At 44.2% G+C, this 26,498-nt stretch overlaps 1 protein-coding gene and 1 long non-coding RNA gene across 2 annotated transcripts; one reads left to right on the forward strand and one right to left on the reverse strand.

Moving 5' to 3' along the window:
* On the forward strand, window positions 1–26,233 carry LOC134670893 (mucin-2-like). Its single transcript, XM_063528709.1, has 17 exons — window positions 1–65; window positions 7,152–7,420; window positions 9,391–9,550; window positions 11,435–11,602; window positions 12,179–12,357; window positions 12,811–12,946; window positions 13,301–13,733; window positions 15,768–16,878; window positions 16,972–17,234; window positions 17,379–19,344; window positions 19,405–19,940; window positions 20,001–20,383; window positions 20,444–20,618; window positions 20,679–21,302; window positions 21,591–21,919; window positions 22,226–22,439; window positions 24,694–26,233. The coding sequence occupies exons 1-17, from the start codon at window positions 33–35 to the stop codon at window positions 24,897–24,899; spliced, it is 7,185 nt and encodes a 2,394-aa protein (XP_063384779.1). The 5' UTR covers window positions 1–32; the 3' UTR covers window positions 24,900–26,233.
* On the reverse strand, window positions 14,969–17,424 carry LOC134670951 (uncharacterized). The gene is made up of 3 exons (XR_010099148.1): window positions 17,379–17,424; window positions 17,043–17,234; window positions 14,969–15,059 (listed from the first exon to the last, which is right to left on the reverse strand). It is a non-coding gene; the product is annotated as an uncharacterized LOC134670951 (long non-coding RNA).
* Window positions 26,234–26,498: the final 265 nt, after the last annotated feature.

The raw sequence follows: 26,498 nt of genomic DNA on the forward strand, positions 1-26,498 counted from the left end.
GTTTTGTTTCAGGGCCCCATGAAGCGGCTGTCATGCGCATAGCGGCACTGATTGCACTTGTGCAGGTAACCAACATACATATATATATATAATAATATACTCCGCCTGGTACTCTCTTCCCGTCTTTTTGTGGTCACGTGACTGACACAAGCCTATGTCATCATGCGACAGCGCTATATGATAATATGCGATAGCGCTATATAAAGTGGCAATGTTATTGTGACGTAGGCTTATGTCACACTGGGAAGAGAAGACCATGCTTTTTTAGACTATATACTAGCTTTTTTCCGCGACTATGCCTGCGTGGGATGATGATCCTCTTCTCTTCTTCCTCATGTTATCCCGGCATTTTACCACGGCTCATAGGAGCCTGGGGTCCGCTTGACAACTAATCCGAAGAATTGACGTAGGCACTAGTTTTTACGAAAGCGACTGCTATTTGACCTTCCAACCCAGAGTAGGGTTGCCATATGGAACAATTAAATGTCCTGATAAAAATCCTGACATCACCCTAAAAATCCGGACATTTCTTGTAACAGAGATTTGGCGTAGCTTGAACGACGCCCCGGCGGCGCGCTGCTCTCTGCGGTGTACTGCATCGTTGAAAGAAATATTATTGTTTTCGTTAATTACTTACTAATACTTTTATATTTTCTTTCATTCATAAAAACTGTGTTAACTTTGTAATAAATATATCACGTAAACATTTTTTATAAGGTTATTCCTAAAAATTCGAACACTTGCCAAGTCCGGCCGCAATCCGGACAAAGGGTCAAAAATCCTGACATGTCCGGACAAATCCGGACGTATGGCAACCCTAACCCAGAGGGGAAACTAGGCCTTATTAGGATTAGTCCGATTTCCTCACGATGTTTTCCTTCACCGAAAAGCGAGTGGAATAAAACCCGTAGTTTCTAATAATAAACAAACGGCTCGATTCGGGAAATGAATTAGAGATTCACTAGATATGAAATAATAAAGACATGTGACGTCCCACTGCAAAAGATACCTTATGGTGACTGGCGCCGCGATTCGGGAATTTAATTAGACGTTCCACGGAAAAAGGTACCGAATAGCGGCTGGCGCTTACGTCGCATAGCGCCGCAATAATATTGGAGCGGCGTTAATAATAACGGCCAACCGCCATAAGGTACCTTTACCCGTGGGACGTATCTTTACACATATCTTTACTATATCGTATCTAGTTAATCTCTAATTCATTTCCCGAATCGCGCGGAAAGACTACACGACCACACCTAACTCAAGAGTCCATTGACCCTCAAATATAGTAACCACACTTTAAAATGAAGCAACACTTGTCATATTACCACATTACAAAACGTTTCCACCTTTCGTTGCCTTTCGTTGCGCTAATCATGTCAATACTCAACTATGACCCCGCGTTTCGTCTCGTTTCATAATTATATGGAAATGGTGGAATCTAAAATTTTAGATTGTATCACTGTTAATATGCAAATAAAATTACGAGGAGCTTTGACGTAACTCAAAAGCTCACGTGACGTGACTTGACGTGACGTAGCTCAGAAGTCCAAACTCGGGGTTTGCCAGAGAGCTATGGAGCGCAGCATATTAGGTGTAAAATTAAGGGATCGAGTCCGAAACACCACGCTGCGCTCTAAAACTCGAATAATAGACGTAGCTCGGAAAGCGGCCAAGTTAAAATGGGACTGGGCTGGTCATGTCTGCCGAATGCCGGACGACTTGTGGGCCAAGTTAACCACAGAGTGGGAGCCCCACGAGTCTAACCGGGGAGCCGGCAGGCCTCGGCGATGGCGGGATAACTTGGACTCCTTCTTGAGAGGCTGGCCAGATATTGCAATAAATAGAGACGAGTGGAGAAAGAGGGGGGAGGCCTTTGCCCAGCAGTGGGACACAGCGGGCTCTGAATAATAATAATAATAATATTTGACGTAACATTTATTTGAGAATTGAGAGACGACAAAAGAACTTACAAAAAGCTTTACATATAAGTAAGTTCTAATATAAAAAGCTTTAGAAGTAAGTTCTTTCAAAGGTATGGCGCCTTCTTTTAGAGCATATTTTTTTCTTAAGAAAAAATCATTTAATTACATACTTAAAAGATACCTACACACAGTGGTACAACTAAACGAAATGAATAACTAGCTTAAATCTCAAATAGGCCCCTGAGGCATTGTACCAAGGATGCTGGCGGCATTTCCTCGCTGTATCGCAATGCTGATAAGTTGTGCGAGGTAGCCGCCAGCTCTTCGGTCACCAGACGCTTCGCGATTTCTGCGAACAACTTGTGAGCGCTTGGACCTTTTTTCTTGATTTTCGGGGGCACGTTTTTTTCTTAGACTTCTTTTAAGGATCTTATGGCACTGGTCCCACCGCGAGCTAGTAAGCTATGAGCTATCGGCTATACACACGAACAAAAGATAAGCACTCCCGTGTAAATAAAAGAGACACGGCGATATTTATAGTTACTCGCCCAGCGGTGAGCTATAAATATCGCCGTGTCTCTTTTATTTACACGGGAGTGCTTATCTTTTGTTCGTGTTTATAGCCGATAGCTCATAGCTTACTAGCTCGCGGTGGGACCAGTGCCTATCCGTATACCTTCATAGGTATATATACCGGGTGTGGCCTGTAACACGAGCAAATAATTAAAACATAGATTGTACTCCTCAAACGGTGACACTTTAGTTCAACAACTTTAAAAAATTATAAAGTATTTAGACTCCCTATTTTTTATACAAAATAAATATTATCTTTAATGGACATCATCGCCACACCATATCATTGTGATTGGCGTTGCTTGTCACGCCTTAAACATAACAAAATTCGCAATACATTGCGTCCTATAATAAACTTTAAAGAGTATTAAAATCAAACCACAAAATATTTTTAAAAGTCGCGAATAAATGTTGATCAGTATGAGGAGTACAGCCTATTACAATTAAATTTTTTGCTTATGTTACAGGCCACACCCGGTATATTAGGTATATACCTATATATATATATATATATATATATATATATATATATATATATATATATATATATATATATATATATATATATATATATATATATATATATATATATATATATATATATATATATATATTTATATATATATATATATATATTTGGCAAGGGTTAGAGTTCCTATTAAGGCTCCTCTTCACGTTGGGCCAACGCCAACGAGGGACGCAGCCATGCAGTAGAATGAGATAGCAATATCACTTGCTCCCTCTAACGCATAAATGCGTCCCTCGTTGGCGTTGGCCCAACGTGAAGAGGAGCCTTTACGTTGGTCCGACTGAACCCTTCGTTTCTTAGCGGTAGGTGAGTAGGTCAAATGGCCGATATTGATATAAGAGTCAACGGTCAAGGGTTAGGATTTTTTGATAACTTCTATAGATAAGATAATTGAATATGATATTTAAAACCGGCCAAGTGCGAGTCGGAGTTGGACGGCTATTGCAGACTTGAAGCTTGTGAAGTTTTATAAATAAGGGGATAAGTGTTACAGCTCTACTATCAAAGCAGAGTTACTATTTTTTCTAACACTTTATTTTATATAGTATGTATTTGTCCTTTGTAGGGTATTATTATACTGTACCTATTTAAAATAAACTATTTTACACCATGCATGAAATAAAGCAACCGGTAATTTTTATTAGAAAAACACAGGCAGGAGTTATTTTTAAACACAAGTTCTATTTAATAAATCGGATAGTAATATAAAATGTACGTGAGTTGGCCGTGACGTAACGATGTAGGTACCTAATGTTTCATATAAATGCCATACCTATTAGCAAATCGTTTTGACAGTTCTAAATCTTGGATCTTGGATCTTGGATCTTGAAAAAAAATAAGTAACTTATTTGACTAGTACGTAAATACCCTATTATCTCCACAAAACAAAATATTTTAGTACAACAACTCTTTTTAGGGTTCCGTACCCAAAGGGTAAAACGGGACCCTATTACTAAGACTTCGCTGTCCGTCCGTCCGTCCGTCCGTCCGTCCGTCCGTCCGTCTGTCACCAGGCTGTATCTCACGAACCGTGATAGCTAGACAGTTGAAATTTTCACAGATGATGTATTTCTGTTGCCGCTATAACAACAAATACTAAAAACAGAATAAAATAAAGATTTAAATGGGGCTCCCATACAACAAACGTGATTTTTGACCAATGTTAAGCAACGTCGGGAGTGGTCAGTACTTGGATGGGTGACCGTTTTTTTTGCTTTTTTTTTTGCATTGTGGTACGGAACCCTTCGTTCGCGAGTCCGACTCGCACTTGCCCGGTTTTCTTCTTCTGTCTTTAAATAAATTTTATATCTCTTCTACTATTAATTAAATAACTCTGTGATTAGTAAAGGGCCGTCGTTGCCACGCGTGAATTTCGTTTATTAACCTTTTGACCTACATGTCACTCGCGCGCAGTAATACTGGCCTAATAAAGGTCGATCCACACAGATGCGTAATGCAGCGTGCACGGCGGTTGCGCTTTTCAGTTATATGTCAGCTGTCATATCACTTGACGTGACCTGCGCATTACGTTAGATATACTAATACAGTAGAATCCAAACAATTTTATATAATAACCACATTTATTGTTAGACATAGAAATTGTATTTAACACCTCATTGAAAAATGTTTACAGGCAATGCTACAAAACACTACAAGCTTTAGAATTAAACTTAAATAGGCACAAATTAATATGTTTACATGTAGATATAAAATATTTAAAATTATGATGCTAAAAAGGAGCGAACCTCAGCATGTGTTGCAGCAGGGTTACCTACTACAACGCTGGTTTTCGGTACAGTAATAAATGAATGACGTACGGGTATATACTTATGTACCTACATATGACTCCTTATTTTGACCAACCCCTGAACATGACCTTATATAATCAATATAAGGGGGAATATCTATCTAATACCTTCAAACGAGCAATTCTTGTTTATTTATATATATTTCAGGGATCTCGGAAACGGCTCTAACGAATTTTGATGAAATTTGCTATATGGGAAATAAATCGATGTAGCTAGTTCTTATCTCTGGGAAAACGCGCTTTTTTAGTTTTTATATGTTTTCCGAGCAAAGCTCGGTCTCCCTATGGGGTCATCCATTAATTACGTCACACGAATTTCTAGGTTTTTTGACCCGTCCCCCCTCCTTGTCACACTTGGTCACATTTGGCAAACCCCTCCCCGCTAGTGTGACGTCACATTTTTTCTACGAAATCGCCAAATCGAATTAAGTAAGTACCTAAGTATTATTAATATTTTATCAAAATATTTTTAACGATATAAATATTAGTAATTTTATAACCCAAAACTGATTAGGAAAGAAAATGAAACGAATAAAAATGATTATCGTTTTAAAAACTTGTAATTTAAATGTACAGCGAATAAAATAATTTAAATAAATTTTCGGTTACTGATGAAGTTAAAGTGACGTCACAAAGTTTGTGTCTCCCCCTCCCCCATGTCACAATATGTCACATTTTCTTGACCCCCTCCCTCCCCCTAAACGTGTGATGTAATTAATGGATGATCCCTATTGGTCAATAAAAGGAGTCATAATAAACGGATTCCACATGTAACATGTAAAACAAAACATTATGTGATTGGGTTATAAAACAGTTATTGTGCGCGTAACTACCATAACGCAAATTATGGATTTTATTAGGTAGATAAGTATACATTATAACTATAAATTTTATCGGATAATAAACCTATTTACAATCAAGCATATACGTAAGCTTTGACCGGTACCTAGATGTTTATATTGATATTGACTCATCTAAGATATGTATAACCTAGTCGGTAGTGAACCTGCCTAAATAGCAGGAGATCCCGGGTTCAAATCCTGGTAAGGGCATTTTGTAGTTTTTGATTCATTATTTTTTTTGTATTTAGGATTGTTTCGTACACCTACATTGTAATTTTGATAGAGATATTTGTTTTCTTAGGGTGTTCACCATGAACGCTATATAACAAAGGATTGGAAGAATTGGAATCGTCGGGATGTAAGGTTTACTCGGGTAATTCCGAATGTAGAAAACTGTCAGATAATTCCGAAAAGAGACTTTTATTATGATGGAATTAAGGGTGATTTTCATCTGAATTACGGAATTATCCGACATTCGGTATTACCCGAATACACCTTATTCATTATATGCGATATAATCAATTTCTATAGTTTTTAATTTTATGAGTAACTACCTTGGTAACTGAAGACAATATAACCATAATCGTTTTGGTTAAGGATGGCGCATCGTTTTCTATGGAAAGCATCACGTGATCGCCTATCATGTCATAGTAAGCTCTGGAAGCTCCGGGCCGGACACGGCCTGGTCTAACGTGAGTCATCCTTAGGCCCCATGTGATATAAGGCACAGACAAAAAGCCCTACATTTAACCAATCTTGCATTTATGCCAGTCAACCGTTCACGGCTGCCTTATCGCGCATCTAATATTTTATTGTTCACGAAGACAATGCTTTTTGCTCACACGAGATACATATTTCCATGTTACACATAGTTGTGTAAAACTGTCATTGATGAATCATTTAGGTAGCTGTCGGCAACTTTCGATTGTGCCAAAGTGAATTTTGGTACAGACAAGATAACAAATGTAGTGCATAATTATTTTCCATCGTATTTTCTCGGAAACGATCGTATTTGTCATGCTATTTCTAACAACCTCAGTACTTTTTGTACATACCGAGACTGACTGAAATAGCAAGACACGGTCGTACGTTTCCGTGAAAAAACGGTGGAAAATAATTAATAATTATGCACTACATCTGTAGCCGAATAAAAGTTGTTATTAAAGCCGATATAATTCGTAGTTTACAATTTTGAGCTGTGTAGTTTATTAAAACTAAATTAAATAAACAAAAACCAACATAATCTTAATACTAAATACTTAACCTACCTACAGGTAAAAATTTTGGCCTAAATCGCCTTCAAAGGCAGGGTGCCCAGAAGGCTGGCCTCATTTCCTCGCTGTATAGCGATGCTGCGCTGTGCGAAATACTGGCCAGCCCTCTGGTCGCCCGAGCCCCTTACTTATAATTCATTTGGGAGTCTGATTTGCTCTAGTTCACTGGTTTAGACTAAATTCATTTTTCTTTTTTTCCAGCTGTCGCTCGCTACAGCTTCAGATGGCGAAACCCTCACTGCTGCCGAGCTGAACTACCAGCTGTCTGGCAACGTCCTCTCCCCCTTCTACGAGTCCTCAGAGGAGACCGGGGTCACCTTCATCCGCGGGTCGCGAGCGGCCGACTCGCCACAGGCACCTGATATTGATGTACAATGTTCGGGAGATTTTATTGATGTTACTGTGGAGTTTGCTGATGTTTACGATGGAATCATTTACAGTAAAGGGTTTTTGAATGATCCTAAATGCAAGTGAGTATAGTCAAACTCTGTGTTATTATCGGGTGTGGCCTGTAACACGAGCAAATAATTAAAACATCAAACATCAACATTTATTTAGCAAATAGGCCACAAGGGCACTTTTACACGTCAACATTGAATTTACATAAAAGCAAAAATAATAACATCAACAATTTTACAAAATATTACTAACAATTCAATCTAACGTATTACAATTACTAAGAGATGTATATGGTCTCTTAATGTCGAATTACATACAAAATACAGATACAAAACGCACAAAAAAAATCTATAATATTTAGAGGTGTAAAAGACTCTAGGTGTCAGAACTATAAGATTATAGTATATCAAGTTATCCTTAGAGATGTATAAGGTCTCCAAGAGTAAATATCCTGTATAATTATACATTCATTAAGAGAAAAGAAACATACTTAGATTGTACAGTCGATGTCAAAGATATGTTTACACTTTTTACCTTATTACAAAGGAGTAAGGTGCAAAAGTGTAAACATATTTTTGACGTCGACTGGTACTCCTCAAACGGTGACACTTTTGTTCAACAACTTTTATAAATTATGAAGTACCTATTTAGACTCTTGCTTGTCACGCCTTAAACATAACAAAATTCGCAATACATTGCGTCTCAGAATAAACTTTAAAGTGATTTAAAAATCAAACCACAACTTATTTTTAAAAGTCGCTAAACAAATGTTGGTCAGTATGAGGAGTACAGCCTACAGTTAAAATTTTTGCTCACATTATCGTCGGATAACGTTATCGTTCTACTTCCTCGGGTTATCCCGGCATTTTGCCACGGCTCATGGGAAAGCGACTGCAATCTTTTTACGAAAGCGACTGCAATCTGAACTCCAACCCAGAGGGAAAACTAGGCCTTATTGGGATTAGTCCGGTTTCCTCGCGATGTATCCTATAGGCGCCTAGGTACTGGATAATTATATTATAATAGGTAATAATCCTAGGTAAATGTGGTTTTGGCGGGTTAAAGTGGAATAGGAAGAACGTGAGAAACTATACTCGTATTACGATAATACAGTTCACAGCCCTTCACTCTATAATATGAGTTACTTATAACGTGCATACGATAGGGATCAGTGTTGCCAACTTGGCATCAATGATGCCAGATCTGGCATATTTTCACTCGCTTTGGCACCAAAATTTTCCATTAAGCATCTGGCATATTTTTTAGCATTATTTAGTCTAAGCCAAGTTTGCGCCAACTTGGCAGCAACAATATGCGCCATCGCCTTATGTGGTTCATATTTTCATATGAATTTTGACTTTTGTGGACGAATGGACGTCGACGGACTATATAAAGTTGGTCAAGCAGATCTTGTCAGTAGAAAAAGGCGGCAAATTTGAAAAATGTATGTGTTTTAAGTGTCTACTTTCAAGTGATATTTTAGCATTTTTTGGCATAGGTGTTTCAAAAATATTTGGCATAATTTTGGCATAATCTAGACATTAGTCTAGCGTTTTTTCAAAATCCGAGTTGGCAACACTGATAGGGATCTTGACTCTTGAGTCAAGATCTTGTCAGAGTCTAATTAGATACTTACTTGTTAGGATTTTTTTAATATTTTGATGGGGACTATTTAAAACTTAATTTTTAGGGTTCCGTGCCCAAAGGGTAAAAACGGGACCTTACTACTAAGATTCCACTGTCCGTCTGTCCGTCCGTCCGTCTGTCTGTCACAAGGCTGTATCTCATGAAACGTGATAGGTAGACATTAGACAGTTCAAATTATCACACATGATGTCTTTCTGTTGTCGCTATAACAACGAATACTAAAAAATACGGAACCCTCGGTGGGCGAGTCCGACTCTGATTTTTGATTTTTGATTTTGATTGAATGAGATAGCAATATCACTTGCTCCCTCTAACGCATAAATGCGTCCCTTGGAGTGGCCGGTGTTGGCCCATCGTGTAGAGGAGCCATAAAAGAAGTATTCCGTGTTTCCAGATACGTGTCGTTAGGCGGCAGCCAGTCTCGCTACTCGTTCCGAGTGCCGCTGAGCGGCTGCGGCTCCCGCCCTCTATGCAACGCGTGCGGCACCATCGACAATGTCCTCGTCTTCCAAGCTGACGACTTCGTGCAGGGCCCGCTTGACTTCGCCAGAAAGGTATAAGTACCGTATTGAAAACTTATTACTTCTCACATCTTGTCAATCATACAGAGGATCGACCAGATCTATACTCTGTATCTATAAGTATTTAAATAAAAGTAAACAAAATATATCCTCCAATGGCTCGTTAAGCCAGTTGAAGATATGTTGATGAAAAAAATACATGGTCAAATAATGTAGGTTAGTCAGGTCGTTCTGTGACTGATCCAGGCGGTTTTGGAATTGGTACCCGAAAATGTACATTGTTTGTTTACTTTTATACTTTTACAGCCTATAGGTAGGTCAAAGGTTTCATATATATAAAATGGTGGTTTCATTGAGTCTAAAGCACAAACTGCGGCCAGAAAGCTGGGCGTCCTAAATAAGGTGAAGCGATACTTCACACCTGGACAGCTTCTAACACTTTACAAAGCTCAAGTCCGGTCGTGTATGGAGTATTGCAGCCACCTGTGGGATGGCTCAGCTAAATACCAACTCGCCGCTTTGGACTCAGTGGAGCGCAGAGCTAGGAGGATGATTGGCGACAAGAAGCTAACCGCTAAGCTTCAGTCTTTGGCCCATCGGCGGAAAGTCGCCAGCCTGTCGGTATTCTACAGGTTGCACTTCGGGGAGTGTGCCCAAGAGCTACACGAGCTCATTCCACCGTCCCCATTCTACCATCGGACTTTTAGACGCACGGCCGGTTTCCATCCTTACTTGGTAGATATTCCACCAATTCGCACGAAGCGCTTTCCTTCTACTTTCCTTATGCGCACTGCCAAGGAATGGAATTCCTTGCCGGCGTCTATATTTCCGTGTTCTTATAACCCGGCAACCTTCAAATCAAGAGTGAACAGGCACCTTCTGGGCGAGCTCGCTCCATCGTAGGCCACGTCTACACCTCGGCTAGTCTGTGGCCATGAGTAAGCCCATTCATAATAAATAAATCAAAAAAATGGATGTGATGGCAACACAAATTATTTTATGAATGACTATTTACACCAAATTTCCAGATAAAAATATCCATCATAGGAGATGTTTATTAACTAGAATAGACAAAATATATGATGAAATATCTTTTAACTAAAGCAACACACATTGTAACAATTTACAACTTCTCTTGTCGAGACTGTCATGTGGTAGACCATGTCTCGCATAAGTCTTATTCAGCCACCAAAAACGGTGTCTCTCCGGTGTTACATCTTAAAGGTTGACTTACGCTAGACCGGGCCGTGCCCGGACCGAGGCGTCCGACATGTAATTTTCTATGACGGCTGATCACGTGGTGCTTTCCATAATAAACGAAGCTCCGGTAGCTGCGGCCCGGCCACGGCCCGGTCTAACGTGAGTCATCCTTAAATCGCCTGGAATAGACGCAAAGGCCAGTGATGATGTTCCTTTATATTAAACATGGTATAATAATATACTCCGCCTGGTACTCTCTTCCCGTCTTTTCTAGGTCACCTGACTGGCACAAGCCTACGTCATCATGCGACAGCGCTATATGATAATATGCGATAGCGCTATAGATAGCGGCCATGTTATTGTGACGTAGGCTTGTGTCACTCTGGGAAGAGAAGACCATGTTTTATTAGACTATGAATACTATTTTCTTTTAAGTAGAATTACATTATAAGAAATATTAAATTACATAAATTACTAAAAGACATATTTATGTCCCTATTTAGGAATATAAAACTAAAACTAACTACAATTAAAATAATTAAAACTAAAAATTAAAAATACCTATCAAAATTTGGTGCCCTCGGGAGGGTGCCCAACACGCAGGCAGCGTTCCCGCGCTGGATTGCGATGGCAATTCGCTGTGCGAGAAAGCTGCCCGCGCGGGGGTCACCCGTTGAATACTATGATATTAAAAAATAATTTTAATTTTTTCTCCAGGTGTCATGCGCCCGCACATCATACGAGCTGTCCACCGGGGTGAGCCAGGAGTCTCACACACTGAAACTGAAGCCATTCATGGTTGACATGTTAGATGTGGTGGCCGTCGAAGGACCAGCGGGTGGTGTGGAGTGCTGGATGGACATACAGAAGGGTGTCTTCCCTAATGTGAGTAGTATAAGTAGCTGGTGAGGTGAGGAGGTTACTAATTGTGTATTGTTTCAGAGAAAAACGCTTGTTGACGGTATTTTCCGTATGACGGATTTGGCTGACGCATTGACCTTACACAACAATTGAAGGGATGTTTACAAAAACAAGATAACTGTTACACCCTATAGTCAGTTACACCCTAGTTGACACCTGAAACGATTGACAATGTTCTTAAAAAAGTGTCAACCGCTCTAAGCACTGCAGTTATGTTGTTTTTGTAAACATCCCTTCAATTGTAGTAGCACACGAAATTGTACTAGTTGTAACTTTAGGAAGAAGTACTTTGAATTGAATTGTCTGTCATACTGTAAACTGAACTAAAATGTCATATACGAATAAAATGTGACATAGGCCTCCAGTGCACAGTGCTCCAGGCTGGGATCGAACCAGCGTCCTCTGCTATCGCGGCAGGTGCCTTGTACTCTGACAATAACAGAGATTTGTTACCTGATGATCAAATTGATCACTATACAATATTTTTATCGGATAAAATTATGACAAAACACAATCTTATAAGCTATTATTCCATTCCAGACGACCCCGCTAAAAGACTCCATCAAGATCGGCGAGTACTTGACCATCCTGGTATACCTGAAGGATGTGAGGAACCAGTTCAACCTGAAGATCCACGATTGCTGGGCGTATGATAGTGAACAGTACGACAACCCGAAGACCAACAAGATACAACTTACGGACAAAGAGGGATGTCCCAAGTAAGTCCTCAATCGCTTTCTCTAAAGGGGTACAGAGATTACCAGTTCGCCGGGCGATATCAGCCTGTCAGTTAAACGCAAAAGGTGTTAGTTCTGAACAACTGACAGGCTGGTATCGCCCAACTGGTAATTTGTGGGCCCCTTAAAGGAGTTCAGGGTTGAGCCTCGGTTCTTCTTGCTCCTGCTGTTGGGCTTGCCTATTACGCTCTTGGGGGCGTGGACTGCAATATGGTTAGTAGTAGTAGGTAGTTTAACACGTGACTGTCATCTGATCTTCCAGAGGAAGAATATGGCTTATTAACATATTTTTGCCCTGGAGCCTGGAGCTAATGTCAAATAAATAATAAAAATCGTTCGAGAAACTCATTGGTACACCAAACCAAACCAAACCAAAGAGTTCGAAGATCCAAATTTTAGCTAATGTAGAACTAAATTTATTTTTATACTTTTCAGGAAGAGGAATCTTATAGATTTGTGGCAGAAAAGCACAAACACTGGCAAGAGCGGTGCCACGCTCATCGCTTACAGTAAAGTGAGCGCATTCCGCTTCCCTGAGACCGACCAGGTCTATCTCACTTGCAATGTCGAGGTAAGGAAAATTCATAAACACTTAGCTTAAGTTAGCTTGTAACTTTGTGCAGCAGTCGTTATTAAGTTACAGCTACCTAAGAGAAGCTAACACTGTTAGCTAATCGGCATTAAACAAAACTGTCCTTCATTGGCTATATTTTACTTCAGGGTAGGAACAGGTCAATTTATTTTGAATGTTTTTTTGATTTCGTTTGATATCATTGTCACTGGTAACTTTGATTTTTTGGATAGACACAGACATTATTTAAACTTTCTTGCACAAAAGGAAAAACTTATTGTACAAAAAGCATAATTTACTTAGGTTAGGTTAGGTAGGTAGGTATATTCTAATTATTCTTCATTTATTCCACAGCTCTGTACGAGCAACTGCGATGGAGACTGCAAAGGAATCACGACCGAAATAACAACAGGCCCACCTCAGATCAAATGCTATCCCGGATCCACAGATCCTAGGTGTCCAAAAGCCATACCACCCGCACCTAACTGCTACCCTGGTAGCACGGATCCAAGATGCCCTCAAATACAGACAACACCCCCACCGACTTATGTACCAACCGGTCGACCAAATTGTTACCCAGGTTCATCTGATCCAAGGTGTCCAAGACCTACTACGCCTTCCCAGCCAAACTGCTTCCCTGGTAGCAATGACCCTGGGTGTCCTAGATCGACTACGCCAACTGCCCCTAACTGCTACCCAGGATCTACAGACCCTAGGTGTCCAAGACCTTCTTCACCTTCACAGCCGAATTGCTTCCCAGGCAGCAATGACCCTAAATGTCCTAGACCTACTACGCCAGCACCACCAAACACCACTCCGGCGCAGCCCAACTGTTACCCAGGAAGTCAAGATCCTCGTTGTCCTGAAACACCCAAATGTTACCCAGGCAGTACCAACCCAGCCTGCCCACGAACGACACAACAACCTAACTGCTATCCAGGCAGTACGGACCCTAGGTGTCCTAGGCCGACTACACCTGAGCCTAAACCAGTCTGTTATCCTGGATCACCCGATCCCAACTGCCCTCAACCACCAAGACCAACAACTTCGTCACCATCAACTTACCTACCCCCTTCAACTACGGGACAACCCAAATGCTACCCTGGAAGTAACGATCCTCGTTGCCCTAGGCCAACGACACCAGCCCCACCAAATTGTTACCCTGGAAGCACAGATCCTCGATGCCCTAAACCAACCACTCAAGTAACGCCGAACTGCTACCCTGGATCCACAGACCCACGTTGCCCAAGACCAACCACCCCTGCACCTACAACCACTGCTCGTCCTAATTGCTACCCCGGATCCACAGATCCACGTTGCCCAAGACCATCCACACCAGCACCCCCTAACTGCTACCCTGGAAGCACAGACCCCAGATGTCCAAAACCTACCACACCAAAACCAGTCTGTTATCCTGGATCGCCCGATCCCAACTGCCCTCAACCACCAAGACCAACAACTTCGTCACCACCAACTTACTTACCCCCTTCAACTACTGGACAACCCAAATGCTACCCTGGAAGTAACGATCCACGATGCCCAAGGCCGACTACACCAGCGCCCCCTAATTGTTACCCTGGAAACACAGATCCTCGATGCCCTAAACCAACCACTCAAGCACCGCCGAACTGCTACCCTGGATCCACAGACCCGCGTTGCCCAAGACCAACCACCCCTGCACCTACAACCACGGCTCCTCCTAATTGCTACTCCGGATCCACAGATCCACGTTGCCCAAGACCATCTACAACAGCACCCCCTAACTGCTACCCTGGAAGCACAGACCCCAGATGTCCAAAACCTACCACACCAAAACCAGTCTGTTATCCTGGATCACCCGATCCCAACTGCCCTCAACCACCAAGACCAACAACTTCGTCACCACCAACTTACCTACCCCCTTCCACTACTGGACAACCCAAATGCTACCCTGGAAGTAACGATCCACGATGCCCAAGGCCGACTACACCAGCGCCCCCTAACTGCTACCCTGGATCCACAGACCCACGTTGCCCAAGACCAACCACCCCTGCACCTACAACCACTGCTCGTCCTAATTGCTACCCTGGATCCACAGATCCACGTTGCCCAAGACCATCTACACCTGCACCCCCTAACTGCTACCCTGGAAGCTCAGACCCCAGATGTCCAAAACCTACCACACCAAAACCAGTCTGTTATCCTGGATCACCCGATCCCAACTGCCCTCAACCACCAAGACCAACAACTTCGTCACCACCAACTTACCTACCTCCTTCCACTACTGGACAACCCAAATGCTACCCTGGAAGTAACGATTCACGATGCCCAAGGCCGACTACACCAGCGCCCCCTAATTGCTACCCTGGATCCACAGACCCACGTTGCCCACAACCAACAACTCCTGCCCCACCAAACTGCTATCCCGGATCTACGGACCCTCGTTGCCCCAGACCAACGACCCCTTCACCCACAACCACTGCTCGTCCTAACTGCTATCCTGGAAGCACAGATCCTCGATGCCCAAGACCAACCACACCAGCCCCCACCACGCCAAGAAAACCTGTATGCTACCCCGGATCCCCTGACCCTAACTGCCCTCAACCAACTCGTCCTTCTACGTTGTCTCCGCCGACATATTTACCGCCGTCAACTACTGGACAACCCAAATGCTACCCTGGAAGTAACGACCCACGATGCCCAAAACCAACTACACCAGCGCCCCCAAATTGCTACCCTGGATCGACGGATCCCCGTTGCCCAAGACCCACTACCCCCACACCAACAACCACTGCTCGTCCTAATTGCTACCCTGGATCTACAGATCCACGTTGTCCAAGACCAACAACGCCAGCACCACCAAACTGTTACCCCGGAAGCACGGATCCTCGCTGTCCAAGGCCGACTACCCCTGCGCCTACTACCACTGCCCGTCCGAATTGCTACCCTGGATCCACAGATCCACGCTGCCCAAGACCAACAACTCCTGCTCCTCCTAATTGTTACCCTGGCAGCACAGACCCTAGATGTCCAAAACCTACCACACAAAAACCAGTCTGTTACCCTGGATCCCCTGATCCCAAATGCCCCCAACCTTCAAGACCAACTACTTTGTCGCCACCGACGTACTTACCCCCATCGACTACTGGACAGCCCAAATGCTACCCTGGAAGTAACGATCCACGTTGCCCCAGACCTACTACCCCGGCTGCACCCAACTGCTACCCTGGATCCACGGATCCTCGTTGCCCAAGACCGACTACTCCCGCACCAACAACCACTGCTCGTCCTAATTGCTACCCTGGATCCACAGATCCACGTTGCCCAAGACCAACTACACCAGCGCCCCCTAATTGCTACCCTGGAAGCACCGACCCTCGATGCCCTAAACCTACTACACAAAAACCAGTGTGCTACCCTGGATCCCCTGACCCCAACTGCCCTCAACCTCCAAGACCAACTACTTCGTCACCACCAACATACTTGCCTCCATCAACTACAGCACAGCCTAAATGCTATCCTGGAAGTAACGATCCAAGATGCCCACGGCCTACTACACCAGCGTCTCCTAATTGCTACCCTGGGTCTACGGATCCACGTTGCCCAAGACCCACTACTCCTGCTCCTACAACCACTGCTCGTCCTAATTGCTATCCCGGATCCACGGATCCCCGTTGCCCAAGTCCAACAACGCCTGCTCCACCAAACTGTTACCCTGGATCTACAGATCCTCGTTGTCCAAGACCGACTACCCCTGCGCCTACTACACCAGCGCCTCCTAATTGCTACCCTGGATCCACAGATCCACGTTGCCCAAGACCAACCACTCCTGCTTCTCCTAATTGTTACCCTGGAAGCACAGACTCCAGATGTCCAAAACCTACCACACCAAAACCAGTGTGCTACCCAGGATCCCCTGATCCCAACTGCCCGCAACCCCCAAGACCAACTACCTTATCACCACCAACTTACTTACCCCCATCAACCACTGGACAGCCGAAATGCTACCCCGGAAGTAACGATCCTCGTTGTCCCAAACCGACCACCCCAGCACCACCGAATTGTTACCCTGGATCCACAGATCCACGTTGCCCAAGACCCACAACTCCTGCTCCACCAAACTGTTACCCTGGAAACACGGATCCACGTTGTCCAAGGACCACCCCTGTGCCTACAACCACTGCCCGTCCCAATTGTTACCCTGGATCCACGGATCCACGTTGCCCAAGACCCACAACTCCTGCTCCACCAAACTGCTACCCCGGATCAACTGATCCTCGTTGCCCCAAACCCCCCACGCCTACTACGCCTGCCCAACCAAATTGCTACCCTGGTTCCTCGGACCCACGTTGTCCAAGTCCTACTACTCCAGCGCCTACAACAACTGCCCGTCCTAATTGCTACCCTGGATCCACTGATCCACGTTGCCCAAGACCCACAACTCCTGCCCCACCAAATTGTTACCCTGGAAACACGGATCCACGTTGTCCAAGGACCACCCCTGTGCCTACAACCACTGCCCGTCCCAATTGCTACCCTGGATCCACGGATCCACGTTGCCCAAGACCCACTACTCCTGCCCCACCAAACTGCTACCCCGGATCGACAGACCCCCGTTGTCCAAAACCAACTTCTCCTAAACCTGTTTGCTATCCAGGTTCTCCCGATCCTAACTGTCCACAACCATCAAGACCTACAACCCTAACTCCTCCAACATACTTACCCCCTGAACCGGAGAAACCTAAATGCTACCCTGGTTCCACTAATGCAAGATGTCCTAGGCCATCTACTCCGGCACCACCTAATTGCTTCCCTGGGTCAACTGATCCTCGTTGCCCTAAACCTACCACTCCAGCACCTCCAAATTGTTATCCTGGGTCCACGGATCCTCGGTGTCCAAGGCCAACCACCCCAGCTCCTCCAAATTGCTACCCTGGATCCACGGATCCTCGTTGTCCAAGACCTACTACCCCTGCACCTACAACCACAACTCGTCCTAATTGCTACCCCGGATCCACAGATCCACGTTGCCCAAGGCCAACTACCCCTGCACCACCTAGATGTTATCCTGGAAGCACAGATCCAAAATGCCCTAAACCTACAACACAAAAACCCGTATGCTACCCTGGATCCCCCGACCCTAACTGCCCTCAACCTCCAAGGCCCACCACAACTTCACCCCCCACTTACTTACCCCCATCAACTACTGGACAGCCAAAATGCTATCCTGGAAGTAACGATCCACGATGCCCAAGACCTACAACCCCAGCACCGCCGAACTGCTATCCTGGATCCACGGATCCACGTTGTCCAAGACCTACTAGTCCTGCGCCTACGACTACTGCTCGCCCCAATTGTTATCCAGGCAACAATGATCCAAGATGCCCTAAGCCAACTACTCAGGCCCCACCTAACTGCTACCCAGGCAATAATGACCCTAGGTGTCCAAGACCAACTACCCCTGCTCCTCCTAGATGCTTCCCTGGAAGCACCGACCCTCGTTGTCCAAAACCAACTACCCCAGCCCCTCCAAATTGCTACCCTGGTAATAGGGACCCTCGCTGCCCCCAAACGACTCCTAGACCCGCTTGCTACCCTGGTTCCCCTGACCCTAACTGCCCTCAGCCATCACGACCAACCACTTTGACCCCACCAACATACCTTCCACCTTCAACTGCGACACCAAAGTGCTACCCCGGTTCTAATGATCCGCGTTGTCCAAAACCCACAACGCCAGAACCTCCTAAATGTTATCCGGGATCAAATGATCCTCGCTGCCCGAAACCAACTACCCCTGCTCCGCCAAATTGTTACCCTGGAAGCACAGATCCAAGATGCCCAAAACCCACAACTCCTGCTCCTCCCAATTGCTTCCCCGGATCAAACGATCCTCGTTGCCCAAAACCAACTACCCCAGCCCCTCCAAACTGCTATCCTGGCAACACAGATCCAAGATGCCCGAGACCTACAGCACCTCCGCAGATTAAATGTTACCCAGGATCAACCGATCCTAGATGTCCAAAACCAACAACTCCTAAGCCTGTTTGCTACCCCGGTTCCCCGGACCCTAACTGCCCACAACCTTCAAAACCTTCGACTTTAACACCACCTACTTACATACCACCTTCCTCTCAAGCACCAAGGTGTTACCCAGGCTCGAATGACCCTAGGTGCCCTAAACCAACTACCCAGGCACCTCCTAACTGCTATCCAGGAAATAATGACCCTAGATGTCCTAGACCTACTCCACCACCCACCACACAAGCACCGAGATGTTACCCAGGCAGCCAAGACCCTAGGTGCCCTAAACCCACAACCCCTGCCCCTCCTAATTGCTTCCCTGGATCAACTGATCCTCGCTGCCCAAAACTGACAACCCCTGCTCCTCCGAACTGCTATCCAGGAAACACAGATCCCAGGTGCCCTAGACCAACAACCCAGGCACCTCCTAATTGCTATCCTGGAAGTACCGACCCTAGGTGCCCTAGACCTACTACCCCTGCCCCTCCTAACTGTTACCCTGGATCCACTGATCCTAGATGCCCTAAGCCTACAACTCCGGCACCTCCAAGGTGCTATCCAGGAAGTAATGACCCTAGATGTCCTAAGTCCACAACAGCTAAACCTGTCTGCTACCCAGGATCTCCCGACCCGAGCTGTCCACAACCACCAAAAACAACAACGGTTGGACCCACATACTTGCCACCTTCCACTCAAGGACCTAGATGTTATCCTGGTTCGAATGACTCTAGGTGCCCTAAACCAACGACACAAGCACCTCCTAATTGCTATCCAGGAAATAATGACCCTAGGTGCCCTAAACCGACTACCCAATCACCACCAAATTGCTATCCAGGAAGTACAGATCCTAGGTGTCCTAGACCAACTACCCAGGCTCCACTTAATTGCTACCCTGGAAGCACAGACCCTAGGTGTCCTAAGCCAACAACTTTAGCACCTACAACTCAAGCTCCTAGATGCTACCCAGGCTCAAATGACCCACGATGCCCTAAACCTACCACACAGGCTCCTCCCAACTGCTATCCTGGCAGCAACGACCCTAGGTGTCCAAGACCTACCACACAAGCGCCCCCTAACTGTTATCCAGGAAACAATGACCCTAGATGCCCTCGACCTACGCCCCCGTCAACCACAAGAAAACCCGCATGCTACCCTGGTTCCCCCGACCCTAACTGCCCTCAACCATCAAGACCTACAACATTAACTCCTCCCACTTATCTGCCACCTTCCACCCAAGGTCCAAGATGCTACCCAGGCTCTAATGATCCTAGATGTCCCAGGCCTACCACTCAGGCACCGCCAAACTGCTATCCTGGAAGCACAGACCCTAGGTGCCCTAAGCCTACTACTTTAGCACCAACTACCCAACCTGCTCCTAGATGCTACCCAGGCAGCCAAGATCCTAGGTGCCCAAGACCAACTACCCAGGCTCCGCCAAATTGCTTCCCTGGAAGCACAGATCCGAGATGCCCCAGATCTACTACACAAGCACCTCCTAATTGCTACCCTGGAAGCACAGACCCTAGGTGCCCTAAACCTACCACTTTAGCACCAACTACCCAACCTGCACCCAGATGCTACCCAGGCAGCCAAGATCCTAGGTGCCCAAGACCAACTACCCAGGCTCGGCCAAATTGCTTCCCTGGAAGCACAGATCCGAGATGCCCCAGACCTACTACACAAGCACCTCCTAATTGCTACCCTGGAAGCACAGACCCTAGGTGCCCTAAACCTACCACTTTAGCACCAACAACCCAACCTGCACCCAGATGCTACCCAGGCAGTCAAGATCCTAGGTGCCCTAGACCAACTACCCAGGCTCCGCCAAATTGTTACCCTGGCAGCACAGACCCTAGATGTCCCAGACCTACTACTCAGGCACCTCCTAATTGCTACCCTGGAAGCACAGACCCTAGATGCCCTAAGCCTACCACTTTAGCACCAACTACCCAACCTGCTCCCAGATGCTACCCAGGCAGCCAAGATCCGAGATGCCCTAAACCTACGACACAAAAACCCGTATGCTACCCTGGATCTCCTGATCCTAACTGCCCGCAACCTCCAAGACCTACGACTTTAACGCCACCTACTTACCTGCCCCCTTCCACTCAAGGGCCTAGGTGTTACCCTGGCTCAACCGACCCCAGGTGCCCTAAACCTACTACTCAAGCTCCCCCGAATTGCTACCCTGGAAGCACAGACCCTAGGTGCCCTAGGCCTACCACTTTAGCACCAACTACCCAACCTGCACCCAGATGCTACCCAGGCAGCCAAGATCCTAGGTGCCCTAGACCAACTACCCAGGCTCCACCAAATTGCTATCCTGGAAGCACAGACCCTAGATGTCCTAGACCTACTACTCAGGCACCTCCTAATTGCTACCCTGGAAGCACAGACCCTAGATGCCCTAAGCCTACCACTTTAGCACCAACTACCCAACCTGCTCCCAGATGCTACCCAGGCAGCCAAGATTCGAGATGCCCTAAACCTACGACACAAAAACCCGTATGCTACCCTGGATCTCCTGATCCTAACTGCCCGCAACCTCCAAGACCTACGACTTTAACGCCACCTACTTACCTGCCCCCTTCCACTCAAGGGCCTAGGTGTTACCCTGGCTCAACCGACCCCAGGTGCCCTAAACCTACTCAAGCTCCACCGAATTGCTACCCTGGAAACAAAGACCCTAGATGCCCAAGTCCCACAACCCCGGCACCTCCAAGGTGTTACCCCGGCAGCACAGATCCTCGTTGTCCCAAACCAACTACCCCCGCACCTACCACCCCCGCACCGACCACCGCAGCACCACCCAGGTGTTACCCTGGCAGCCAAGACCCTAGATGCCCAAAGCCAACCACACAAAAGCCACGTTGTTACCCTGGATCCCCTGATCCTAACTGTCCCCAACCACCACGACCTACCACAGTAAGTCCTCCGACTTATTTGCCGCCTTCTACGCAAGGGCCGAGATGCTACCCAGGATCAACTGATCCTAGATGCCCTAAACCAACCACTCAATCTCCTCCCAACTGCTACCCAGGATCGAATGATCCCCGTTGCCCCAAACCGACCACACAAGCACCTCCGAACTGCTACCCAGGATCAAATGATCCCCGTTGCCCCAGACCGACCACACAAGCACCTCCGAACTGCTACCCTGGAAGCACGGATCCTCGTTGTCCCCAACCCACCACCCAAGGTCGTCCTCGATGCTATCCAGGCAGCTCAGACCCCCGCTGTCCAAAACCCACTGAACCCACTACCCAGGGCCCAAGATGTTACCCAGGATCTCAAGACCCTAGATGCCCGCAGCCTACCACTCCTAGCTCTTGCTACCCAGGATCGAAAGACCCTAAATGCCCTCAACCCTTCAGGCCCAGCAGCACTAACCCCCCATCGACATATCTACCGCCTTTCCCCAGTGAGAATGAAATTAAGGGGGGGAGAACTGCCAAAAATGTAGACTACGATGATGAGGCCCAGGCTGCTATAGGTAAGAATATTTTTAAAGAAAATGTCTAATGTTAGTTGTATATTTTGTAATTCTATTGTGATTTTGTTTGACATGTCTTATTTTGACATTAAAGAAATTTGAATTTGAATCATCAGGCGGGCCGTATGCTTGTTTGCTACCGACGTGGTATAAAAAGATTGCGATTAATATTCATCAAAAAGCGTAGGTATACATCGGTATACCTATACAACCGATTTGAGGTATCGACCTCAAATCGGGGGGCACGGCAGTGCCCCCGCCAAGTCGAGCGCGAAGCAAACACTGCCGTACCATCCTTTACTGGAACCATTTCGCCGCATTTTCAGGCCCCTATTTGAGAACCTCTGGATAAGACCAGAACGCAGAAATTTTGGTCATCCAGTAAGCTATAATCACATACTTAAAATCCAAAATTTCAAGTCTGTAGGTCATTTAGTTCCGAAGTTAAGCGAAAGCAAAGTTTCGCATTTATGAAACTCACTCATGATCATCAGAATAGAACTAGTACTTCCCATAAACTCAGAGAGCTGAAATTTGGTACAGAGTTAGGGTTTCATGGCCACATAAAGGGAAAACCTAAAAATATTGCAATATCAGTCACGTTTTAAAGATCTAAGAACTGCATAAGTAAGTTTGTAATCCCATATAAATATATGATATTACAAAGTTACTGTTGCAGTTCCTACAAATAGTAGGTAAAGTAAAGGTACACTACGATGTACGATGTGAGTATGAATGAAGATATGTTTAGTTATGATATGTGTATACATAGTATGGGTATGAGTACCCGAAAAGAAGGACTGCCAACAAAAAGAGATGAGATCCCATCAAAAACATTACATGTAAAAAGGTGCAAGTCTCGCAACGCTTTTACTACAAAAAAGTTTTGAGATGTAACCAAGTCGGTTATTTTAATCAGTGCCAGGGGGTGTTAAAACCGTATCAATAAGATATCTTTAATTTGTAATACGTATAATGACTTGGCCATCGCACGGCTGCATAATGGCAAAAGGATCTATTAAAAATAATTCTAATTGAACATAACGCTAGCGCTAATTGCAGTTTGAGCATTACACATATTTACGAGTACGGTACGAGTAAAGCATTATGTGCGATTGCCAAGTCATTATATGATGATTAGTGACGGATTACTGATTATTATTTAATTATTAGATTTAATGAATGGGCAATACGAAAAACTGTCGCTACTGTACAAGAATCAGAACCGGAAAAAAAGAAAAGAAAGATTTGTAATAATAAAAAAACTACTCCTAAAAAGAAAAAAAATGTGTTAAATAAGAAAATCTAATAAAATAAATCAATATGCCCACGTTTCTACAAAAAGAAGTGAAATCCCACCAAAAACATTCTGTAAAAAACTAGCCAAGTCTCGATGGAGCTGCTTGTTTATCTCTAAAAAGTAATGAAATCTAGACAAAGTCGTGCCAAGTCTAAGGTTCCTTACTGCGATTTCTTTATTATTATAATTAATGTTGTGTGACTTGGCCGTTGAAGGGTACACAAGGGTACAAAACCAGGTGCTCCATGACGCCATTGCACCAATCTGCCATTGCACCAAAAAAAAGTGTTTGTTTCAGGCTCGCCCATACATAAGTATTATTGAAATACGCAGCTTTATCAAGCCTACAATTGACTGGTTATTGAATCAACGTTTTCCAAGTGGCAATTTTCCATCGTCAATGGGTAGCGGTTCTGGCGACAGATTGGTGCAATGGTGACATGGAGCAACTGGTTTTGTACCCTTGTGTACCCTTCAACGGCCAAGTCACACAACATTAACTATAATAATAAAGAAATCGCAGTAAGGAACCTTAGACTTGGCACGACTTTGTCTAGATTTCATTACTTTTTAGAGATAAACAAGCAGCTCCATCGAGACTTGGCTAGTTTTTTACAGAATGTTTTTGGTGGGATCGGTTTTTCAGTTCATATCTGTATCTAATGGTACCAGATTTTACACCTTTAGACTTTTTCGATGAGGCTTAATTAAGGTTTAAAATAAAATAATCCTTTTAAGACAGCAAAGAACGTCAGGTTCAGTCACCTGCAATAATATGTTACGCAACGAAGGCCGCAAAAATATCTGACACGATCTTATTTGTATTGTAGCGTGTCACATATTTTTGCGGCCTTCGAAGAGTAACATAACATAATATTATATTATTGCAGGTGACTCTACCACAAATCAATTTATTTTTCTGGTTTACTAAAGTCTTTCTATTTGGTTTTCCAGATAACTTCCAGTTCACAAGGACGAAGCCTCTCTCCAGAAAGGCTCGTGACGTCAGTCATTTAGTCGAAACCATTGCCCAGGCGACCAACAATTCTGCTGTCCTCTACGTCACTGTTGGCTCAGTTCTGCTCATGCTCTTATCAGCAACCGTTGCTGTGTATATGTACAAACACAACAAGAAATCTAACACTCAGAGTACTTGTTAAATAATACTTTGTCCTGACTAAACTGAAAATAAGCGTGAATCATTTTTTCGTGACACTCGTTGCCATGGTTACGATTAATTGTCCAGGGGACAAAATACTGTTGAAATCCTGACTTCATGATATTTATATCCAACATGCATTTTTTTATAACCAATTTCCATAATAATGGGTCATCTACTAAGCATGTTAGTAGAACGGCATCCAACATCTCTTCAAAGTGTTGTAATATTGTCCCTTGGACAACGGGGCAGGATAACACGAAAAAGTTGATTCACCCATAAAATTAATACAAATAAAAAGATTTTCGAAATAAGGACACGCGATTAAATAAATAAATGATAGCAGTGATGGTTTATGTCGCTATTGCGCTGCTTTTATATATCATTATGTTGATTTAGTCAGGATTATTAAGAGTAATCATGCATGATACATTGTGATACTAGTAAGTTTTTTTATATCATGATTTTTGTGATTTTCAATGCAAATGGCTGCTTTTGCGTTATTATTTGTATCTATCACTGCCGTATATTTAAGCTAAAGTCATAATACTCGGATGCCTATTTTATTTCTTATAAAATAGTGCCATAAAAACTCCGTTCTGACGCATCCTCAGAAAATATGTACATAAATATTTCTTTGCATACTTTATTTATTTGCCCTAGTCAAAATATTTGTATTTATATTCTGAAACCTTCAAATTTCAAGCTTGATTTTGTGATATTTACATGTTTGTAAATAATAAATAATATATGCCAGGGGGCCGATTTTTGAATTTCGATCGTTCGATTTTGTCACTCGAAAATCGGTGGAAAACGGCGAAATACTAATTTTTGAAATTCGAGCGATAGAAATTGGGAATCTAGTGGTATTGACCACTCGTTTTCAATTCTATTAGTAGAATTTAAATGCCTAGTTGTGGAGATATTATTTAATGAAATACACGAAATCGAGTGGTCGAATTTCAAAAATCGGTCCCCAGTATTTGTATGTGGCCATTCGATGTAAAAAATATGTATTTTAGTTACTTTGTAATATTATGTCAAACAAGTTGACTTGCCCAGTTATGTACAAAAACAGTTAAACAGTCGGCGGCAAATGTTGCTACTCGGACGAAGGGCTCAAAAAGATCTACACAAGCTCTTATACTCTTGATCGTAGAGTCGTGTTGAGACCATTTTGAGCACTTGTGTTGCTGATTGTACATTGAGATGTAAGAAATGTAAAAATTAGAATGTGTTATGTTTAAGTCGACCGCTTTTGTACATTTCGGGTGTTTTTAAGATTTGATGTTTTGTATCAAATAAAACATTCTATGAATGTAAATTTATAAAAAATCGTTTTCTTTATTCTCAATTTTTAAACCCATCCATGGCGTCTACATTATAAGGTGCCTAATAATAGGCCTTTTCATCTGTGTCAGATGTTTTAAGCAGCATCCCGGTAACGACACTTGCGTTCGTGGCTGTATAGCCCTGTGCGGGAGAGGATCCCTCGTCCACACACGCGGCAGGTGTATGCTCCCCCAGGTGGGTGGGGGTAAGGTGCCTAATACATTTTATTATTACCTAGGTATGCACATTTTTTTTATCAAAATGTACT

The sequence above is a fragment of the Cydia fagiglandana genome, chromosome 14 (genome assembly GCF_963556715.1).
Source record: "Cydia fagiglandana chromosome 14, ilCydFagi1.1, whole genome shotgun sequence".
In the NCBI taxonomy this organism is placed as follows: Eukaryota; Metazoa; Arthropoda; class Insecta; order Lepidoptera; family Tortricidae; genus Cydia; species Cydia fagiglandana.

Excerpts from the sequence above, each read along its gene's own strand:
- LOC134670893 (XM_063528709.1), top strand. The coding sequence starts at position 33 with ATGCGCATAGCGGCACTGATTGCACTTGTGCAG. Across the intron at positions 17,235-17,378 it reads ACCCCCCACGCCTACTACGC|CAAATTGTTACCCTGGAAAC; the intron begins CTGCCCAACCAA and ends CTCCTGCCCCAC. Across the intron at positions 21,920-22,225 it reads CTACGCAAGGGCCGAGATGC|TACCCAGGATCTCAAGACCC; the intron begins TACCCAGGATCA and ends GGCCCAAGATGT.